At 48.7% G+C, this 19,272-nt stretch overlaps 1 protein-coding gene across 3 annotated transcripts in view; it reads right to left on the bottom strand.

Annotated features, from left to right (window-relative positions):
• The window catches only part of FBXO2 (F-box protein 2), a 51,675-nt gene extending 33,261 nt beyond the window's left edge, over positions 1-18,414 (bottom strand). The window contains exons 1-2 of one of the 3 annotated variants that reach the window (XM_068242362.1): positions 18,346-18,414; positions 15,570-15,660 (exon numbers count right to left, since the gene is read on the bottom strand). In XM_068242362.1, the coding sequence (XP_068098463.1) occupies positions 15,570-15,606 (37 nt within the window). In that variant the 5' untranslated portion in view covers positions 15,607-15,660; positions 18,346-18,414. Of the gene's footprint in view, positions 1-15,569; positions 15,661-17,092; positions 17,218-18,345 lie in introns of those variants that run through there. The other 2 variants (XM_068242360.1, XM_068242359.1) reach the window with 2 other exon arrangements.
• Positions 18,415-19,272: the final 858 nt, after the last annotated feature.

Here is a 19,272-nt window from a genome sequence, read left to right as displayed (position 1 = left end):
ACACACACACTGTACACACACACTGTACACACACACACTGTACATGCATACTGTACACACACTGTACACACACACTGTACACGCATACTGTACACACACACACACACACACACACACACATACACTGTACACGCATACACTGTACACGCATACTGTACACACACACACTGTACACGCATACTGTACACACACTGTACACACACACTGTACACACACACTGTACACGCATACTGTGCACACACACACACACACACTGTACGCGCGAACACACACACAGCATCAAAACAAGCGGGCAGAATGAAAGAGAACTGAATGTTAATGTCAACTCAGTTTCACTTAGGAATATAGAATATAGGTTTTCTATCATATTCCTACGCTTCGATTAATGCCAGCCTTACGGAACTCGGTGGGATTGTCACTGGGCACAATATGAATGTGCCACGAAGCCAGGCCTCGTTGTACTTTAGTGTATTCTGAAACTAAGATATGAACATTTTAAATAAAGAAAAAACATTTAAATCAGCACCTGTTTTTTTAGGGGGTGCTAATAGGGTGCTTGGACAAATTTAGGGGGTGCTTCAGCACCCAATAGCATCCCCTGGCGCCGCCCCTGGTGGTAGGCCAAAGTGAAAAGGTGAGTTTTGAGGGCCTGGGTGGAGGTAGGGAGTTCCATAGTGTTGGAGCGGCTTTTGAGAAGTCCTGGAGGCGTGCAAGCTAATGGGGGGGCGGGGAGTATACATAATATGATGTAGAAAACATTACATTGAACCTAGGTAGTGTAATCTATTGACCGGTTTACACGTGCAGCACTTTTGTCTCCCATTTAACTAAAGCAGATCTAATGCCCCAATACAGCATGTGCAGATAGTAAACAGTGAAGCATAATCAGGGAGCAACCTGTCGTCCAATTGGCCAGCAGTGTCACCTGATGCGGAATTGGATTGGAAGCCAGCCAATGGCTGCTCGCTGGCTTCTGCAGTATGTGGATGGGTGGTGCCAGCGCTGCTATTCTATATGTGAGACACCATTATTTAAAGATGCAGTGGACCTCATCTGTAAGTACATATTGTGAGTGGGGGGCCAGTGAAAAGTCTCAGGGGGCCGCATGCGCCCCATGGGCCTTAGTTTGAGGACCACTGGTATAGACTGATTTCCTCCTCTGAGAGGGGCAGGGCTGGATCAGCAGAGTCCGCCTATCTCTCATTATCATCTCCACCCCAGGAGAGAGAGGGATAAAAGGTCTGTGATGAATTTATATAGCACTGACATCTTCTGCAGCACTTTACAGAGCACATAGTCATGTCACTGACTGTCCTCAGAGGAGCTCACACTCTAATCCTACCATAGTCATAGTCTAATGTCCTACCATATTATTATTATGTATTTATATAGCACTGACATCTTCTGCAGCACATTACAGAGTACATAGTCATGTCACTGAATGTCCTCAGAGGAGCTCACAATCTAATCCTACCATAGTCATAGTCTAATCTCCTACCATATTATTATTATGTATTTATATAGCACTGACATCTTCTGCAGCACATTACAGAGCACATAGTCATGTCACTGACTGTCCTCAGAGGAGCTCACAATCTAATCCCACCATAGTCATAGTCTAATGTCCTACCATATTATTATTATGTATTTATATAGCACTGACATCTTCTGCAGCACATTACAGAGTACATAGTCATGTCACTGAATGTCCTCAGAGGAGCTCACAATCTAATCCTACCATAGTCATAGTCTAATGTCCTACCATATTATTATTATGTATTTATACAGCACTGACATCTTCTGCAGCACTTTACAGAGTACATAGCCATGTCACTGACTGTCCTCAGAGCTCACACTCTAATCCTACCATAGTCCTAGTCTAATGTCCTACCATATTATTAGTATGTATTTATATAGCACTGACATCTCCTGCAGCACATTACAGAGTACATAGTCATGTCACTGACTGTCCTCAGAGCTCACACTCTAATCCTACCATAGTCCTAGTCTAATGTCCTACCATATTATTATTATGTATTTATATAGCACTGACATCTCCTGCAGCACATTACAGAGTACTACACAGTCATGTCACTGACTGTCCTCAGAGGAGCTCACACTCTATACCTACCATAGTCATAGTCTAATGTCCTACCATATTATTATTATGTATTTATATAGCACTGACATCTCCTGCAGCACATTACAGAGTACACAGTCATGTCACTGACTGTCCTCACAGGAGCTCACACTCTATACCTACCATAGTCATAGTCCAATGTCCTACCATATTATTATTATGTATTTATATAGCACTGACATCTCCTGCAGCACATTACAGAGTACACAGTCATGTCACTGACTGTCCTCACAGGAGCTCACACTCTATACCTACCATAGTCATAGTCTAATGTCCTACCATATTATTATTATGTATTTATATAGCACTGACATCTCCTGCAGCACATTACAGAGTACACAGTCATGTCACTGACTGTCCTCACAGGAGCTCACACTCTATACCTACCATAGTCATAGTCTAATGTCCTACCATATTATTATTATGTATTTATATAGCACTGACATCTTCTGCAGCACTGTACAGAGTACATAGTCATGTCACTGACTGTCCTCAGAGGAGCTCACTCTCTAATCCTACCATAGTCATAGTCTAATGTCCTACCATATTATTATTATGTATTTATATAGCACTGACATCTCCTGCAGCACATTACAGAGTACATAGTCATGTCACTGACTGTCCTCAGAGGAGCTCACACTCTAATCCTACCATAGTCATAGTCTGATGTACTACCATATTATTATTATGTATTTATATAGCACTGACATCTCCTGCAGCACATTACAGAGTACATAGTCATGTCACTGACTGTCCTCAGAGGAGCTCACAATCTATTCCCTACCATAGTCAGAGTCTAATGTCCTACCATGTTATTATTATGTATTTATATAGCACTGACATCTCCTGCAGCACATTACAGAGTACATAGTCATGTCACTGACTGTCCTCAGAGGAGCTCACAATCTAATCCTACCATAGTCAGTCTAATGTCCTACCATATTATTATTATGTATTTATATAGCACTGACATCTCCTGCAGCACTTTACAGAGTACATAGTCATGTCACCAACTGTCCTCAGAGGAGCTCACAATCTAATCCTACCATAGTCATAGTGTAATGTCCTACCATATTATTATTATTATGTATTTATATAGCACTGACATCTCCTGCAGCACATTACAGAGTACACAGTCATGTCACTGATTGTCCTCAGAGAAGCTCACAATCTAAAGGCTGATGGTGTAATGGTTAAGGGCTCTGCCTCTGATACAGGAGAACAGGGTTCGAATCTCGGCTCTGCCTGTTCAGTAAGCCAGCACCTATTCAGTAGGAGGCCTTTGGCAAGTCTCCCTTACACTGCTACTGTCAATAGAGCACGCCCTAGTGGCTGCTGCTCTGCTCTGGCGCTTTGAGTCCGCAAGGAGAAAAGCGCAATATAAATGTTATTTGTCTTGTCTTGTCTTGTCTAATCCTACCATAGTCATAGTCTAATGTCCTACCATATTATTATTATGTATTTATATAGCACTGACATCTCCTGCAGCACATTACAGAGTACACAGTCATGTCACTGACTGTCCTCAGAGGAGCTCACACTCTATACCTACCATAGTCATAGTCTAATGTCCTACCATATTATTATTATGTATTTATATAGCACTGACATCTCCTGCAGCACATTACAGAGTACACAGTCATGTCACTGACTGTCCTCACAGGAGCTCACACTCTATACCTACCATAGTCATAGTCCAATGTCCTACCATATTATTATTATGTATTTATATAGCACTGACATCTCCTGCAGCACATTACAGAGTACACAGTCATGTCACTGACTGTCCTCACAGGAGCTCACACTCTATACCTACCATAGTCATAGTCTAATGTCCTACCATATTATTATTATGTATTTATATAGCACTGACATCTTCTGCAGCACTGTACAGAGTACATAGTCATGTCACTGACTGTCCTCAGAGGAGCTCACGCTCTAATCCTACCATAGCCATAGTCTAATGTCCTACCATATTATTATTATTATGTATTTATATAGCACTGACATCTCCTGCAGCACATTACAGAGTACACAGTCATGTCACTGACTGTCCTCAGAGGAGCTCACACTCTATACCTACCATAGTCATAGTCTAATGTCCTACCATATTATTATTATGTATTTATATAGCACTGACATCTCCTGCAGCACATTACAGAGTACACAGTCATGTCACTGACTGTCCTCACAGGAGCTCACACTCTATACCTACCATAGTCATAGTCCAATGTCCTACCATATTATTATTATGTATTTATATAGCACTGACATCTCCTGCAGCACATTACAGAGTACACAGTCATGTCACTGACTGTCCTCACAGGAGCTCACACTCTATACCTACCATAGTCATAGTCTAATGTCCTACCATATTATTATTATGTATTTATATAGCACTGACATCTCCTGCAGCACATTACAGAGTACACAGTCATGTCACTGACTGTCCTCACAGGAGCTCACACTCTATACCTACCATAGTCATAGTCTAATGTCCTACCATATTATTATTATGTATTTATATAGCACTGACATCTTCTGCAGCACTGTACAGAGTACATAGTCATGTCACTGACTGTCCTCAGAGGAGCTCACTCTCTAATCCTACCATAGTCATAGTCTAATGTCCTACCATATTATTATTATGTATTTATATAGCACTGACATCTCCTGCAGCACATTACAGAGTACATAGTCATGTCACTGACTGTCCTCAGAGGAGCTCACACTCTAATCCTACCATAGTCATAGTCTGATGTACTACCATATTATTATTATGTATTTATATAGCACTGACATCTTCTGCAGCACATTACAGAGTACATAGTCATGTCACTGACTGTCCTCAGAGGAGCTCACAATCTAATCCTACTATAGTCATAGTCTAATGTCCTACCATATTATTATTATGTATTTATATAGCACTGACATCTTCTGCAGCACTTTACAGAGCACATAGTCATGTCACTGACTGACTATGGTGGGATTAGATTGTGAGCTCCTCTGATGACACAGTCTCATGTCCTACCATATTATATCTGTATTCATGTACTTGCAGATATAGGGACAGGGATTGTTGCTGCGTAATGATTTGGTGGACAGTATGATGGTGTTGGGGGTAACTCTGCTGATTAGTGATTGCAGCAGGCTGACACCCCCATCTGGCTTTCCCTGTCAGGAGTAATGAGGTGGATGTGCTTGTGGGACATGTACACAGCATGTGTTGCTTTTTCTTCTGCAGAATTTCCCTCCAGGGTGATTATTGGGAAAGTTGGCGCCGGTCCTGGCCGGGTGATATTCTGCGGAAACCCGGCAGCAATACAAAGTCAGCATTATGTCTGGAATGTATCTACCTGACCGGCTGATCCAGATCTGCGGCTACAAACCGCTCCGGGGCAGCTAAATCACTCCTGAGGGCAACAGGTTACAGGACCGGCTGCATTCCTCGGGGTGTGTGTGGGATGGGGGGTGTTTCTTACTCCAGGCAAAAAGTCCTATGTCACCCCTCCCCCCACATACAAACAAGAAACACACAAACACACCACACACTAGAGAGTATAACCCATGTGCCGTATTGGGTGGTTGCATAATAAAGGGAGTCCCTGAGATACAAACAACCCGCCGATCCTGTAGCATTGCGTTGCACATCCCCCTCCCGCACTCCCCCAGCTTAGTGTGTAAATGCAGAGTATAGTGCAGCAGAAGCTGTGCTCTCACCTCTTCCCTGGAGTCCAGCACTGTGCCTGTGTGACCATCCTGTCTGTCCCCATCCCCCTCCTGCACTCCCCCAGCTTAGTGTGTAATGCAGAGTATAGTGCAGTAGAAGCTGTGCTCTCACCTATCCGCTGGAGTCCAGCACTGTGCCTGTGTGACCATCCTGCCTGTCCCCATCCCCCTCCTGCACAACCCCAGCTCAGTGTGTAATGCAGAGTATAGTGCAGCAGAAGCTGTGTTCTCATCTCTCTGCTGGAGTCCAGTGCTGTGCCTGTGCGACCATGCTGTCTGTCCCCACCCCCCTCCTACACTACCCCAGCTTAGTGTGTAAATGCAGAGTATAGTGCAGCAGAAGCTGTGCTCTCACCTCTCTGCTGGAGTCCAGTGCTGTGCCTGTGTGACCATCCTGCCTGTCCCCATCCCCCTCCTGCACTCCCCCAGCGTAGTGTGTAAATGCAGAGTATAGTGCAGCAGAAGCTGTGCTCTCACCTCTCCGCTGGAATCCAGTGCTGTGCCTGTGTGACCATCCTGTCTGTCCCCATCCCCCTCCTACACTACCCCAGCTTAGTGTGTAAATGCAGAGTATAGTGCAGCAGAAGCTGTGCTCTCACCTCTCCGCTGGAGTCCAGTGCTGTGCCTGTGTAACCATCTTGTCTGTCCCCATCCCCCTCCTACACTACCCCAGCTTAGTGTGTAAATGCAGAGTGTAGTGCAGCAGAAGATGTGCTCTCACCTCTCTGCTGGAATCCAGTGCTGTGCCTGTGTGACCATCCTGTCTGTCCCCATCCCCCTCCTACACTACCCCAGCTTAGTGTGTAAATGCAGAGTATAGTGCAGCAGAAGCTGTGCTCTCACCTCTCCGCCGGAGTCCAGCACTGTGCCTGTGTGACCATCCTGTCTGTCCCCATCCCCCTCCTGCACTCCCCCAGCTTAGTGTGTAATGCAGAGTATAGTGCAGCAGAAGCTGTGCTCTCACCTCTCCGCCGGAGTCCAGCACTGTGCCTGTGTGACCATCCTATCTGTCCCCATCCCCCTCCTGCACTACCCTAGCTTAGTGTGTAAATGCAGAGTATAGTGCAGCAGAAGCTGTGCTCTCACCTCTCCGCTGGAGTCCAGTGCTGTGCAACCATCCTATCTGTCCCCATCACCTTTCTGCACTCCCCCAGCTTAGTGTGTAAATGCAGAGTATAGTGCAGCAGAAGCTGTGCTCTCACCTCTCCGCTGGAGTCCAGTGCTATGCCTGTGTGACCATCTTGTCTGTCCCCATCCCCCTCCTGCACTCCCCCAGCTTAGTGTGTAAATGCAGAGTATAGTGCAGCAGAAGCTGTGCTCTCACCTCTCCCCTGGAGTCCAGCACTGTGCCTGTGTGACCATCCTGTCTGTCCCCATCCCCCTCCTACACTACCCCAGCTTAGTGTGTAAATGCAGAGTATAGTGCAGCAGAAGCTGTGCTCTCACCTCTCTGCTGGAGTCCAGTGCTGTGCCTGTGTGACCATCCTGTCTGTCCCCATCCCCCTCCTGCACTCCCCCAGCTTAGTGTGTAATGCAGAGTATAGTGCAGTAGAAGCTGTGCTCTCACCTATCCGCTGGAGTCCAGCACTGTGCCTGTGTGACCATCCTGCCTGTCCCCATCCTTCTCCTGCACAACCCCAGCTCAGTGTGTAATGCAGAGTATAGTGCAGCAGAAGCTGTGTTCTCATCTCTCTGCTGGAGTCCAGTGCTGTGCCTGCACGACCATGCTGTCTGTCCCCACCCCCCTCCTACACTACCCCAGCTTAGTGTGTAAATGCAGAGTATAGTGCAGCAGAAGCTGTGCTCTCACCTCTCTGCTGGAGTCCAGTGCTGTGCCTGTGTGACCATCCTGCCTGTCCCCATCCCCCTCCTGCACTCCCCCAGCGTAGTGTGTAAATGCAGAGTATAGTGCAGCAGAAGCTGTGCTCTCACCTCTCCGCTGGAATCCAGTGCTGTGCCTGTGTGACCATCCTGTCTGTCCCCATCCCCCTCCTACACTACCCCAGCTTAGTGTGTAAATGCAGAGTATAGTGCAGCAGAAGCTGTGCTCTCACCTCTCCGCTGGAGTCCAGTGCTGTGCCTGTGTAACCATCCTGTCTGTCCCCATCCCCCTCCTACACTACCCCAGCTTAGTGTGTAAATGCAGAGTGTAGTGCAGCAGAAGATGTGCTCTCACCTCTCTGCTGGAATCCAGTGCTGTGCCTGTGTGACCATCCTGTCTGTCCCCATCCCCCTCCTACACTACCCCAGCTTAGTGTGTAAATGCAGAGTATAGTGCAGCAGAAGCTGTGCTCTCACCTCTCCGCCGGAGTCCAGCACTGTGCCTGTGTGACCATCCTGTCTGTCCCCATCCTCCTCCTGCACTCCCCCAGCTTAGTGTGTAATGCAGAGTATAGTGCAGCAGAAGCTGTGCTCTCACCTCTCCGCCGGAGTCCAGCACTGTGCCTGTGTGACCATCCTATCTGTCCCCATCCCCCTCCTGCACTACCCTAGCTTAGTGTGTAAATGCAGAGTATAGTGCAGCAGAAGCTGTGCTCTCACCTCTCCGCTGGAGTCCAGTGCTGTGCAACCATCCTATCTGTCCCCATCACCTTTCTGCACTCCCCCAGCTTAGTGTGTAAATGCAGAGTATAGTGCAGCAGAAGCTGTGCTCTCACCTCTCCGCTGGAGTCCAGTGCTATGCCTGTGTGACCATCTTGTCTGTCCCCATCCCCCTCCTGCACTCCCCCAGCTTAGTGTGTAAATGCAGAGTATAGTGCAGCAGGAGCTGTGCTCTCACCTCTCTGCTGGAGTCCAGTGCTGTGCCTGTGTGACCATCCTGTCTGTCCCCATCCCCCTCCTACACTACCCCAGCTTAGTGTGTAAATGCAGAGTATAGTGCAGCAGAAGCTGTGCTCTCACCTCTCCGCTGGAGTCCAGTGCTGTGCCTGTGTAACCATCCTGTCTGTCCCCATCCCCCTCCTACACTACCCCAGCTTAGTGTGTAAATGCAGAGTGTAGTGCAGCAGAAGATGTGCTCTCACCTCTCTGCTGGAATCCAGTGCTGTGCCTGTGTGACCATCCTGTCTGTCCCCATCCCCCTCCTACACTACCCCAGCTTAGTGTGTAAATGCAGAGTATAGTGCAGCAGAAGCTGTGCTCTCACCTCTCCGCCGGAGTCCAGCACTGTGCCTGTGTGACCATCCTGTCTGTCCCCATCCCCCTCCTGCACTCCCCCAGCTTAGTGTGTAATGCAGAGTATAGTGCAGCAGAAGCTGTGCTCTCACCTCTCCGCCGGAGTCCAGCACTGTGCCTGTGTGACCATCCTATCTGTCCCCATCCCCCTCCTGCACTACCCTAGCTTAGTGTGTAAATGCAGAGTATAGTGCAGCAGAAGCTGTGCTCTCACCTCTCCGCTGGAGTCCAGTGCTGTGCAACCATCCTATCTGTCCCCATCACCTTTCTGCACTCCCCCAGCTTAGTGTGTAAATGCAGAGTATAGTGCAGCAGAAGCTGTGCTCTCACCTCTCCGCTGGAGTCCAGTGCTATGCCTGTGTGACCATCTTGTCTGTCCCCATCCCCCTCCTGCACTCCCCCAGCTTAGTGTGTAAATGCAGAGTATAGTGCAGCAGGAGCTGTGCTCTCACCTCTCTGCTGGAGTCCAGTGCTGTGCCTGTGTGACCATCCTGTCTGCCCCCATCCCCCTCCTACACTACCCCAGCTTAGTGTGTAAATGCAGAGTATAGTGCAGCAGAAGCTGTGCTCTCACCTCTCCGCTGGAGTCCAGTGCTATGCCTGTGTGACCATCTTGTCTGTCCCCATCCCCCTCCTGCACTCCCCCAGCTTAGTGTGTAAATGCAGAGTATAGTGCAGCAGAAGCTGTGCTCTCACCTCTCTGCTGGAGTCCAGTGCTGTGCCTGTGTGACCATCCTGCCTGTCCCCATCCCCCTCCTGCATTCCCCCAGCTTAGTGTGTAAATGCAGAGTATAGTGCAGCAGAAGCTGTGCTCTCACCTCTCCGCTGGAGTCCAGTGCTGTGCCTGTGTAACCATCCTGTCTGTTCCCATCCCCCTCCTACACTACCCCAGCTTAGTGTGTAAATGCAGAGTGTAGTGCAGCAGAAGATGTGCTCTCACCTCTCTGCTGGAATCCAGTGCTGTGCCTGTGTGACCATCCTGTCTGTCCCCATCCCCCTCCTACACTACCCCAGCTTAGTGTGTAAATGCAGAGTATAGTGCAGCAGAAGCTGTGCTCTCACCTCTCCGCCGGAGTCCAGCACTGTGCCTGTGTGACCATCCTGTCTGTCCCCATCCCCCTCCTGCACTCCCCCAGCTTAGTGTGTAATGCAGAGTATAGTGCAGCAGAAGCTGTGCTCTCACCTCTCCGCCGGAGTCCAGCACTGTGCCTGTGTGACCATCCTATCTGTCCCCATCCCCCTCCTGCACTACCCTAGCTTAGTGTGTAAATGCAGAGTATAGTGCAGCAGAAGCTGTGCTCTCACCTCTCCGCTGGAGTCCAGTGCTGTGCAACCATCCTATCTGTCCCCATCACCTTTCTGCACTCCCCCAGCTTAGTGTGTAAATGCAGAGTATAGTGCAGCAGAAGCTGTGCTCTCACCTCTCCGCTGGAGTCCAGTGCTATGCCTGTGTGACCATCTTGTCTGTCCCCATCCCCCTCCTGCACTCCCCCAGCTTAGTGTGTAAATGCAGAGTATAGTGCAGCAGGAGCTGTGCTCTCACCTCTCTGCTGGAGTCCAGTGCTGTGCCTGTGTGACCATCCTGTCTGTCCCCATCCCCCTCCTACACTACCCCAGCTTAGTGTGTAAATGCAGAGTATAGTGCAGCAGAAGCTGTGCTCTCACCTCTCCGCTGGAGTCCAGTGCTATGCCTGTGTGACCATCTTGTCTGTCCCCATCCCCCTCCTGCACTCCCCCAGCTTAGTGTGTAAATGCAGAGTATAGTGCAGCAGAAGCTGTGCTCTCACCTCTCTGCTGGAGTCCAGTGCTGTGCCTGTGTGACCATCCTGCCTGTCCCCATCCCCCTCCTGCATTCCCCCAGCTTAGTGTGTAAATGCAGAGTATAGTGCAGCAGAAGCTGTGCTCTCACCTCTCTGCTGGAGTCCAGCACTGTGCCTGTGCGACCATCCTGTCTGTCCCCATCCCCGTCCTACACTACCCCAGCTTAGTGTGTAAATGCAGAGTATAGTGCAGCAGAAGCTGTGCTCTCACCTCTCTGCTGGAGTCCAGCACTGTGCCTGTGCGACCATCCTGTCTGTCCCCATCCCCCTCCTACACTACCCCAGCTTAGTGTGTAAATGCAGAGTATAGTGCAGCAGAAGCTGTGCTCTCACCTCTCTGCTGGAATCCAGTGCTGTGCCTGTGTGACCATCCTGTCTGTCCGCATTTCCCCTCCTGCACTCCCCCAGCTTAGTGTGTAATGCAGAGTATAGTGCAGCAGAAGCTGTGCTCTCACCTCTCCGCTGGAATCCAGTGCTGTGCCTGTGTGACCATCGTGTCTGTCCCCATCCCCCTCCTGCACTACCCCAGCTTAGTGTGTAAATGCAGAGTATAGTGCAGCAGAAGCTGTGCTCTCACCTCTCTGCTGGAGTCCAGTGCTGTGCCTGTGCAACGATCCCGTCTGTCCCCATCCCCCTCCTGCACTCCCCCAGCCCTCGATTCATAAAGCATTACTGCATGCATTATCGCCCAAGCGGTAAATTACCGCATGGTATGTTGTTGATAGTGGATTCATAAAATGTAACGCATGTGTTACGCATGCGGTAATAGTGCAGTAATGAAAACGCTGTTTGTGTCGGTAAACTGAATGAAGTGTATTCATGAAAAAAAAAGGGGGGAGTAAGGAAGCCATAAATAACATGTTGTTATCGCCAACAAAGACCTGGCGAGTTTGTTCTACACAGCAGCATTTCAGGTGACAAATGGAGTCCTTGCAACTTAATGTTATGGAATTTTTAAGTTTACAGAGGAGGAAGGGTGGTTGTATTATCACCCAGGGTGTATAGAAATCGTACAGAGTTAGATAATTTATAAGAATAATTATATACATATAATAATTTATAATAAGTCACCTGTGTCTAAAACTGCCCACTTCTACCCAGCATGCACCTTGTCATTAGGAAGTCAGCGGCAAACTACCGCACTCAGCAAATTATACCGACAGCTTTCCGCACAGTTACCGCCTGCTATCGCAATCACCTCGCACTCGGAATTTTTATTTATGAAGTCACTGCAAATCCAGTGCTGTGCCTGTGTGACCATCCTGTCTGTCCCCATCCCATTTGTATGTGGGGGAGGGGTGACATAGGACTTTTTGCCTGGAGTAAGAAACACCCCCCCATCCCACACACACCCCGAGGAATGCAGCCGGTCCTGTAACCTGTTGCCCTCAGGAGTGATTTAGCTGCCCCGGAGCGGTTTGTAGCCGCAGATCTGGATCAGCCGGTCAGGTAGATACATTCCAGACATAATGCTGACTTTGTATTGCTGCCGGGTTTCCGCAGAATATCACCCGGCCAGGACCGGCGCCAACTTTCCCAATAATCACCCTGGAGGGAAATTCTGCAGAAGAAAAAGCAACACATGCTGTGTACATGTCCCACAAGCACATCCACCTCATTACTCCTGACAGGGAAAGCCAGATGGGGGTGTCAGCCTGCTGCAATCACTAATCAGCAGAGTTACCCCCAACACCATCATACTGTCCACCAAATCATTACGCAGCAACAATCCCTGTCCCTATATCTGCAAGTACATGAATACAGAATAATATGGTAGGACATGAGACTGTGTCATCAGAGGAGCTCACAATCTAATCCCACCATAGTCAGTCAGTGACATGACTATGTGCTCTGTAAAGTGCTGCAGAAGATGTCAGTGCTATATAAATACATAATAATAATATGGTAGGACATTAGACTATGACTATAGTAGGATTAGAGTGTGAGCTCCTCTGAGGACAGTCAGTGACATGACTGTGTACTCTGTAATGTGCTGCAGGAGATGTCAGTGCTATATAAATACATAATAATAATAATATGGTAGGACATTAGACTATGGCTATGGTAGGATTAGAGCGTGAGCTCCTCTGAGGACAGTCAGTGACATGACTATGTACTCTGTACAGTGCTGCAGAAGATGTCAGTGCTATATAAATACATAATAATAATATGGTAGGACATTAGACTATGACTATGGTAGGTATAGAGTGTGAGCACCTGTGAGGACAGTCAGTGACATGACTGTGTACTCTGTAATGTGCTGCAGGAGATGTCAGTGCTATATAAATACATAATAATAATAATGGTAGGACATTAGACTATGACTATGGTAGGTATAGAGTGTGAGCATCTGTGAGGACAGTCAGTGACATGACTGTGTACTCTGTAATGTGCTGCAGGAGATGTCAGTGCTATATAAATACATAATAATAATATGGTAGGACATTAGACTATGACTATGGTAGGTATAGAGTGTGAGCTCCTCTGAGGACAGTCAGTGACATGACTATGTACTCTGTAATGTGCTGCAGGAGATGTCAGGCTATATAAATACATAATAATAATATGGTAGGACATTAGACTATGACTATGGTAGGATTAGACTGTGAGCTCCTCTGAGGAAAATCAGTGACAGGACTATGCACTCTGTACAGTGCTGCAGAAGATGTCAGTGCTATATAAATACATAATAATAATATGGTAGGACATTAGACTATGACTATGGTAGGATTAGAGTGTGAGCTCCTCTGAGGACAGTCAGTGACATGACTATGTACTCTGTAATGTGCTGCAGGAGATGTCAGTGCTATATAAATACATAATAATAATATGGTAGGACATTACACTATGACTATGGTAGGATTAGAGTGTGAGCTCCTCTGAGGACAGTCAGTGACATGACTATGTACTCTGTACAGTGCTACAGAAGATGTCAGTGCTATATAAATACATAATAATAATATGGTAGGACATTAGACTATGACTATGGTAGGATTAGAGTGTGAGCTCCTCTGAGGACAGTCAGTGGCATTACTATGTACTCTGTAATGTGCTGCAGGAGATGTCAGGCTATATAAATACATAATAATAATATGGTAGGACATTAGGCTATGACCATGGTAGGATTAGACTGTGAGCTCCTCTGAGGAAAATCAGTGACAGGACTATGCACTCTGTACAGTGCTGCAGAAGATGTCAGTGCTATATAAATACATAATAATAATATGGTAGGACATTACACTATGACTATGGTAGGATTAGAGTGTGAGCTCCTCTGAGGACAGTCAGTGACATGACAATGTACTCTGTACAGTGCTACAGAAGATGTCAGTGCTATATAAATACATAATAATAATATGGTAGGACATTAGACTATGACTATGGTAGGATTAGAGTGTGAGCTCCTCTGAGGACAGTCAGTGACATGACTATGTACTCTGTAATGTGCTGCAGAAGATGTCAGTGCTATATAAATACATAATAATAATATGGTAGGACATTAGGCTATGACTATGGTAGGATTAGAGTGTGAGCTCCTCTGAGGACAGTCAGTGACATGACTATGCTCTTTGTACAGTGCTGCAGAAGATGTCAGGGCTATATAAATACATAATAATAATATGGTAGGACATTAGACTATGACTATGGTAGGATTAGATTGTGAGCTCCTCTGACATGACTCTGTAATGTGCTACAGATGATGTCAGTGCGATATAAATACATAATATTAATATGGTAGGATATTAGACTATGACTATGGTAGGATTAGAGTGTGAGCTCCTCTGAGGACAGTCAGTGACATGACTATGTACTCTGTAATGTGCTGCAGAAGATGTCAGTGCTATATAAATACATAATAATAATATGGTAGGACATTACACTATGACTATGGTAGGATTAGAGTGTGAGCTCCTCTGAGGACAGTCAGTGACATGCCTATGTACTCTGTACAGTGCTGCAGGAGATGTCAGTGCTATATAAATACATAATAATATGGTAGGACATTACACTATGACTATGATAGGATTAGAGTGTGAGCTCCTCTGAGGACAGTCAGTGACATGACTATGTACCCTGTAATGTGCTGCAGGAGATGTCAGTGCTATATAAATACATAATAATAATATGGTAGGACATTAGACTATGACTATGGTAGGATTGGACTGAGAGCTCCTCTGAGGACAGTCAGTGACATGACTATGTACTCTGTAAAGTGCTGCAGAAGATGTCAGTGCTATATAAATACATAATAATAATATGGTAGGACATTAGAATATGACTATGGTAGGATTAGATTGTGAGCTCCTCTGAGGACAGTCAGTGACATCACTATGTGCTCTGTAAAGTGCTGCAGAAGATGTCAGTGCTATATAAATACATAATAATTATATGGTAGGACATTAGAATATGACTATGGTAGGATTAGATTGTGAGCTCCTCTGAGGACAGTCAGTGACATGACTATGTGCTCTGTAAAGTGCTGCAGAAGATGTCAGTGCTATATAAATACATAATAATAGTTGTCCAGCTCCTTCCCCTGCCATAAAACAAAAAAAAGGTTGGGCAGCAGATTGTCCAGCAATACTCGTACATTGTATAATGTATAACTGTCACCTGCAGCAGTCAGTGTTACCTGTATCCGGTCATGTCAGGCTGCACATTGTGTCAGTGGAGACTCTGTGCTGCTGTATGGGTGGAAGGCTTACCTTCTGCACAGGGGTTCTTCAGGAGGTTCCTCGCCATGTTGCGTCGCTGACCAGTGTTGTGTACGGCAGATCAGCAGTTATGTCCAGCGACCTGCAGATATCCAGCATGAGAAGATGGTCATTACTATCCTATCAGAGCTGACAACATTCAGATGACAAGTGACACCTTTTACTGCATCCGACAATCAGGGCAAGCGAGGCATAGCTGCCAACGTACTGAAGTGAGAGAGGGGGGCAAGTATTCATACTACCCCCACTCTGATCCCATCACCCTCAGTATATCCAATTCTGGGGGGCACAAGACTTCTATATACCCCATCACACACAGCCACAATACCACACTCTGATCTTATCACACCCCAGAATGCTCTGCTCTGGGGGGACATGTTACCCCATCACACACCCAGAATGCTCTGCTCTGGGGAGACATGTTACCCCATCACTCCCCCAGAATGCTCTGCTCTGGGGAGACATGTTACCCCATCACACACCCCAGAATACTCTGCTCTGGGGAGACATGTTACCCCATCACTCCCCCAGAATGCTCTGCTCTGGGGAGACATGTTACCCCATCACACACCCCAGAATACTCTGCTCTGGGGAGACATGTTACCCCATCACTCCCCCAGAATGCTCTGCTCTGGGGAGACATGTTACCCCATCACACACCCCAGAATACTCTGCTCTGGGGAGACATGTTACCCCATCACTCCCCCAGAATGCTCTGCTCTGGGGAGACATGTTACCCCATCACACACCCCAGAATACTCTGCTCTGGGGAGACATGTTACCCCATCACTCCCCCAGAATACTCTGCTCTGGGGGACATGTTACCCCATCACACACCCCAGAATACTCTGCTCTGGGGGGACATGTTACCCCATCACTCCCCCAGAATACTCTGCTCTGGGGGACATGTTACCCCATCACTCCCCCAGAATACTCTGCTCTGGGGGACATGTTACCCCATCACTCCCCCAGAATACTCTGCTCTGGGGAGACATGTTACCCCATCACTCCCCCAGAATACTCTGCTCTGGGGAGACATGTTACCCCATCACTCCCCCAGAATACTCTGCTCTGGGGAGACATGTTACCCCATCACTCCCCCAGAATACTCTGCTCTGGGGAGACATGTTACCCCATCACTCCCCCAGAATACTCTGCTCTGGGGGACATGTTACCCCATCACACACCCCAGAATACCCCGCTCTGATCTTATCACACCCCAGAATGCTCTGCTCTGGGGAGACATGTTACCCCATCACACACCCCAGAATGCTCTGCTCTGGGGAGACATGTTACCCCATCACTCCCCCAGAATACTCTGCTCTGGGGAGACATGTTACCCCATCACACACCCCAGAATACCCCGCTCTGGCTCTATACTTTGGGTAAGTCTCTATGAAGCTAGCATTAGTAGTTCTCAGTCCTCCCGGCTCACACACAAGTGATTATATCCCGGTGTGATACTGACAGCTCAGCGCTGCACAGGACAGAGATCAGTACAATGTAAAGAGTACCTGTTACCTCCAGGAGCTGCAGAGTCTGTGTGGAAGAGGTGGTGAAGCAGCTAGATCAGTCAGTATTCTCTCCTCCCAGCTGCTCTCCTGCCTCTTCCTAGTATTGGGTTACCTCCTGGCAGCCATCCACACAGTCCTGTGTCAGCAGCACCCATCCTCCCCTGGCTGACATCATCCTGCACTGCAGTCACTGCATCCATCTGCAAGGGCGAGGCCTGCAGGGGAACCCACACCTGGCTGCATCATCTGCTGTCACTATCCAGCCTGACCCAGCAAGTGCATCCACCAGCCATGGCTGCAACCCCCCCCCCCCCACTGCAGTCACTGCATCCATCTGCAAGGGCGAGGCCTGCAGGGGAACCCACACCTGGCTGCATGAGCTGCTGTCACTATCCTTCCAGCCTGACCCAGCAAGTGCATCCACCAGCCATGGCTGCAACCCCCCCCACTGCAGTCACTGCATCCATCTGCAAGGGGAGCCTGCAGGGGAATCCACACCTGGCTGCATCATCTGCTGTCACTATCCAGCCTGACCCAGCAAGTGCATCCACCAGCCATGGCTGCACCCCCCCCCCCCCCCCCACTGCAGTCACTGCAACCATCTGCAAGGGGAGCCTGCAGGGGAATCCACACCTGGCTGCATCATCTGCTGTCACTATCCAGCCTGACCCAGCGAGTGCATCCACCAGCCATGGCTGCAACCCCCCCCCCCCCCCCCCCACACTGCAGTCACTGCATCCATCTGCAAGGGGAGCCTGCAGGGGAATCCACACCTGGCTGCATCATCTGCTGTCACTATCCAGCCTGACCCAGCAAGTGCATCCACCAGCCATGGCTGCAAACCCCCCCCCCCACTGCAGTCACTGCATCCATCTGCAAGGGGAGCCTGCAGGGGAATCCACACCTGGCTGCATCATCTGCTGTCACTATCCAGCCTGACCCAGCAAGTGCATCCACCAGCCATGGCTGCAAACCCCCCCCCCCCCCCCCACTGCAGTCACTGCATCCATCTGCAAGGGGAGCCTGCAGGGGAACCCCCAACCTGCCTGACCCAGCAAGTGTGAGTCACTGTGTGACTGAGGCACCACCAGCCATGGCTGCACCCCCCTCCTGGGTCAAGGCCTTCAAGGGAACCCAAACCTGCATCAGCTGCTCATGCTGTATCCAGACATAATGTGACCCAGCAAATGTGACTGAGGCCCCACCAGCAATGGCTGCCCCCCCAAGAGTGAGGTGTGTAGGTGATCCCAGACCTGCATCAGCTGCTGTCACTGTATCCAGACATAGTGTGACCCAGCAAGTGTGTGTGACTGATCCACCACCAGCCATGGCTGTACCCCCCCCCCCTTTCCCCCGGCCGTGTGACCCAGCAAGTGTGTGTGACTGATCCACCACCAGCCATGGCTGTACCCCCCCCCCTTTCCCCCGGCCGTGTGACCCAGCAAGTGTGTGTGACTGATCCACCACCAGCCATGGCTGTACCCCCCCCCCCCCCTTTTCCCCCGGCCGCATTCCACACATTTCCCATCACCGCTCAGAGGGAAGCACAGCCTATTCTCAGAGGCTTTCATTACAGTGTCTCCATGCAGAACAATGCTCTGTTATATCAGGTTCAGAGCTTTCTGTGCAGTGCTGCTCGGATACCCCTTTTCAAAATCCAGGTCGGATATCAGATTTCAAAATTTTCCAATCTGGATCTGAATCGGATATCCGACCTAAGTATCCGGGGTATCCGGGCAAATCCGGACAGAAAACCTGGAAGTGGCCTTTAAATTGCTTTAAAAACTTTTTTAGGGTAAATGAGGCATGAGGAAGGCACAACACCAGCCTGCACTCTCACATATCCCTGCTGATCCAGAGGAAGGCACAACACCAGCCTGCACCCTCACATATCCCTGCTGATCCAGAGGAAGACACAACACCAGCCTGCTCCCTCACATATCCCTGCTGATCCAGAGGAAGACACAACACCAGCCTGCTCCCTCACATATCCCTGCTGATCCAGAGGAAGGCACAACACCAGCCTGCTCCCTCACATATCCCTGCTGATCCAGAGGAAGGCACAACACCAGCCTGCACCCTCACATATCCCTGCTGATCCAGAGGAAGGTACAACACCAGCCTGCACCCTCACATATCCCTGCTGATCCAGAGGAAGGCACAACACCAGCCTGCTTCCT

Source organism: Hyperolius riggenbachi, chromosome 6 (assembly GCF_040937935.1).
Source record: "Hyperolius riggenbachi isolate aHypRig1 chromosome 6, aHypRig1.pri, whole genome shotgun sequence".
Lineage (NCBI taxonomy): Eukaryota > Metazoa > Chordata > Amphibia > Anura > Hyperoliidae > Hyperolius > Hyperolius riggenbachi.
The sequence above is the reverse complement of the archived record's forward strand: the minus strand, read 5'-3'. Positions and strand labels throughout refer to the sequence as shown.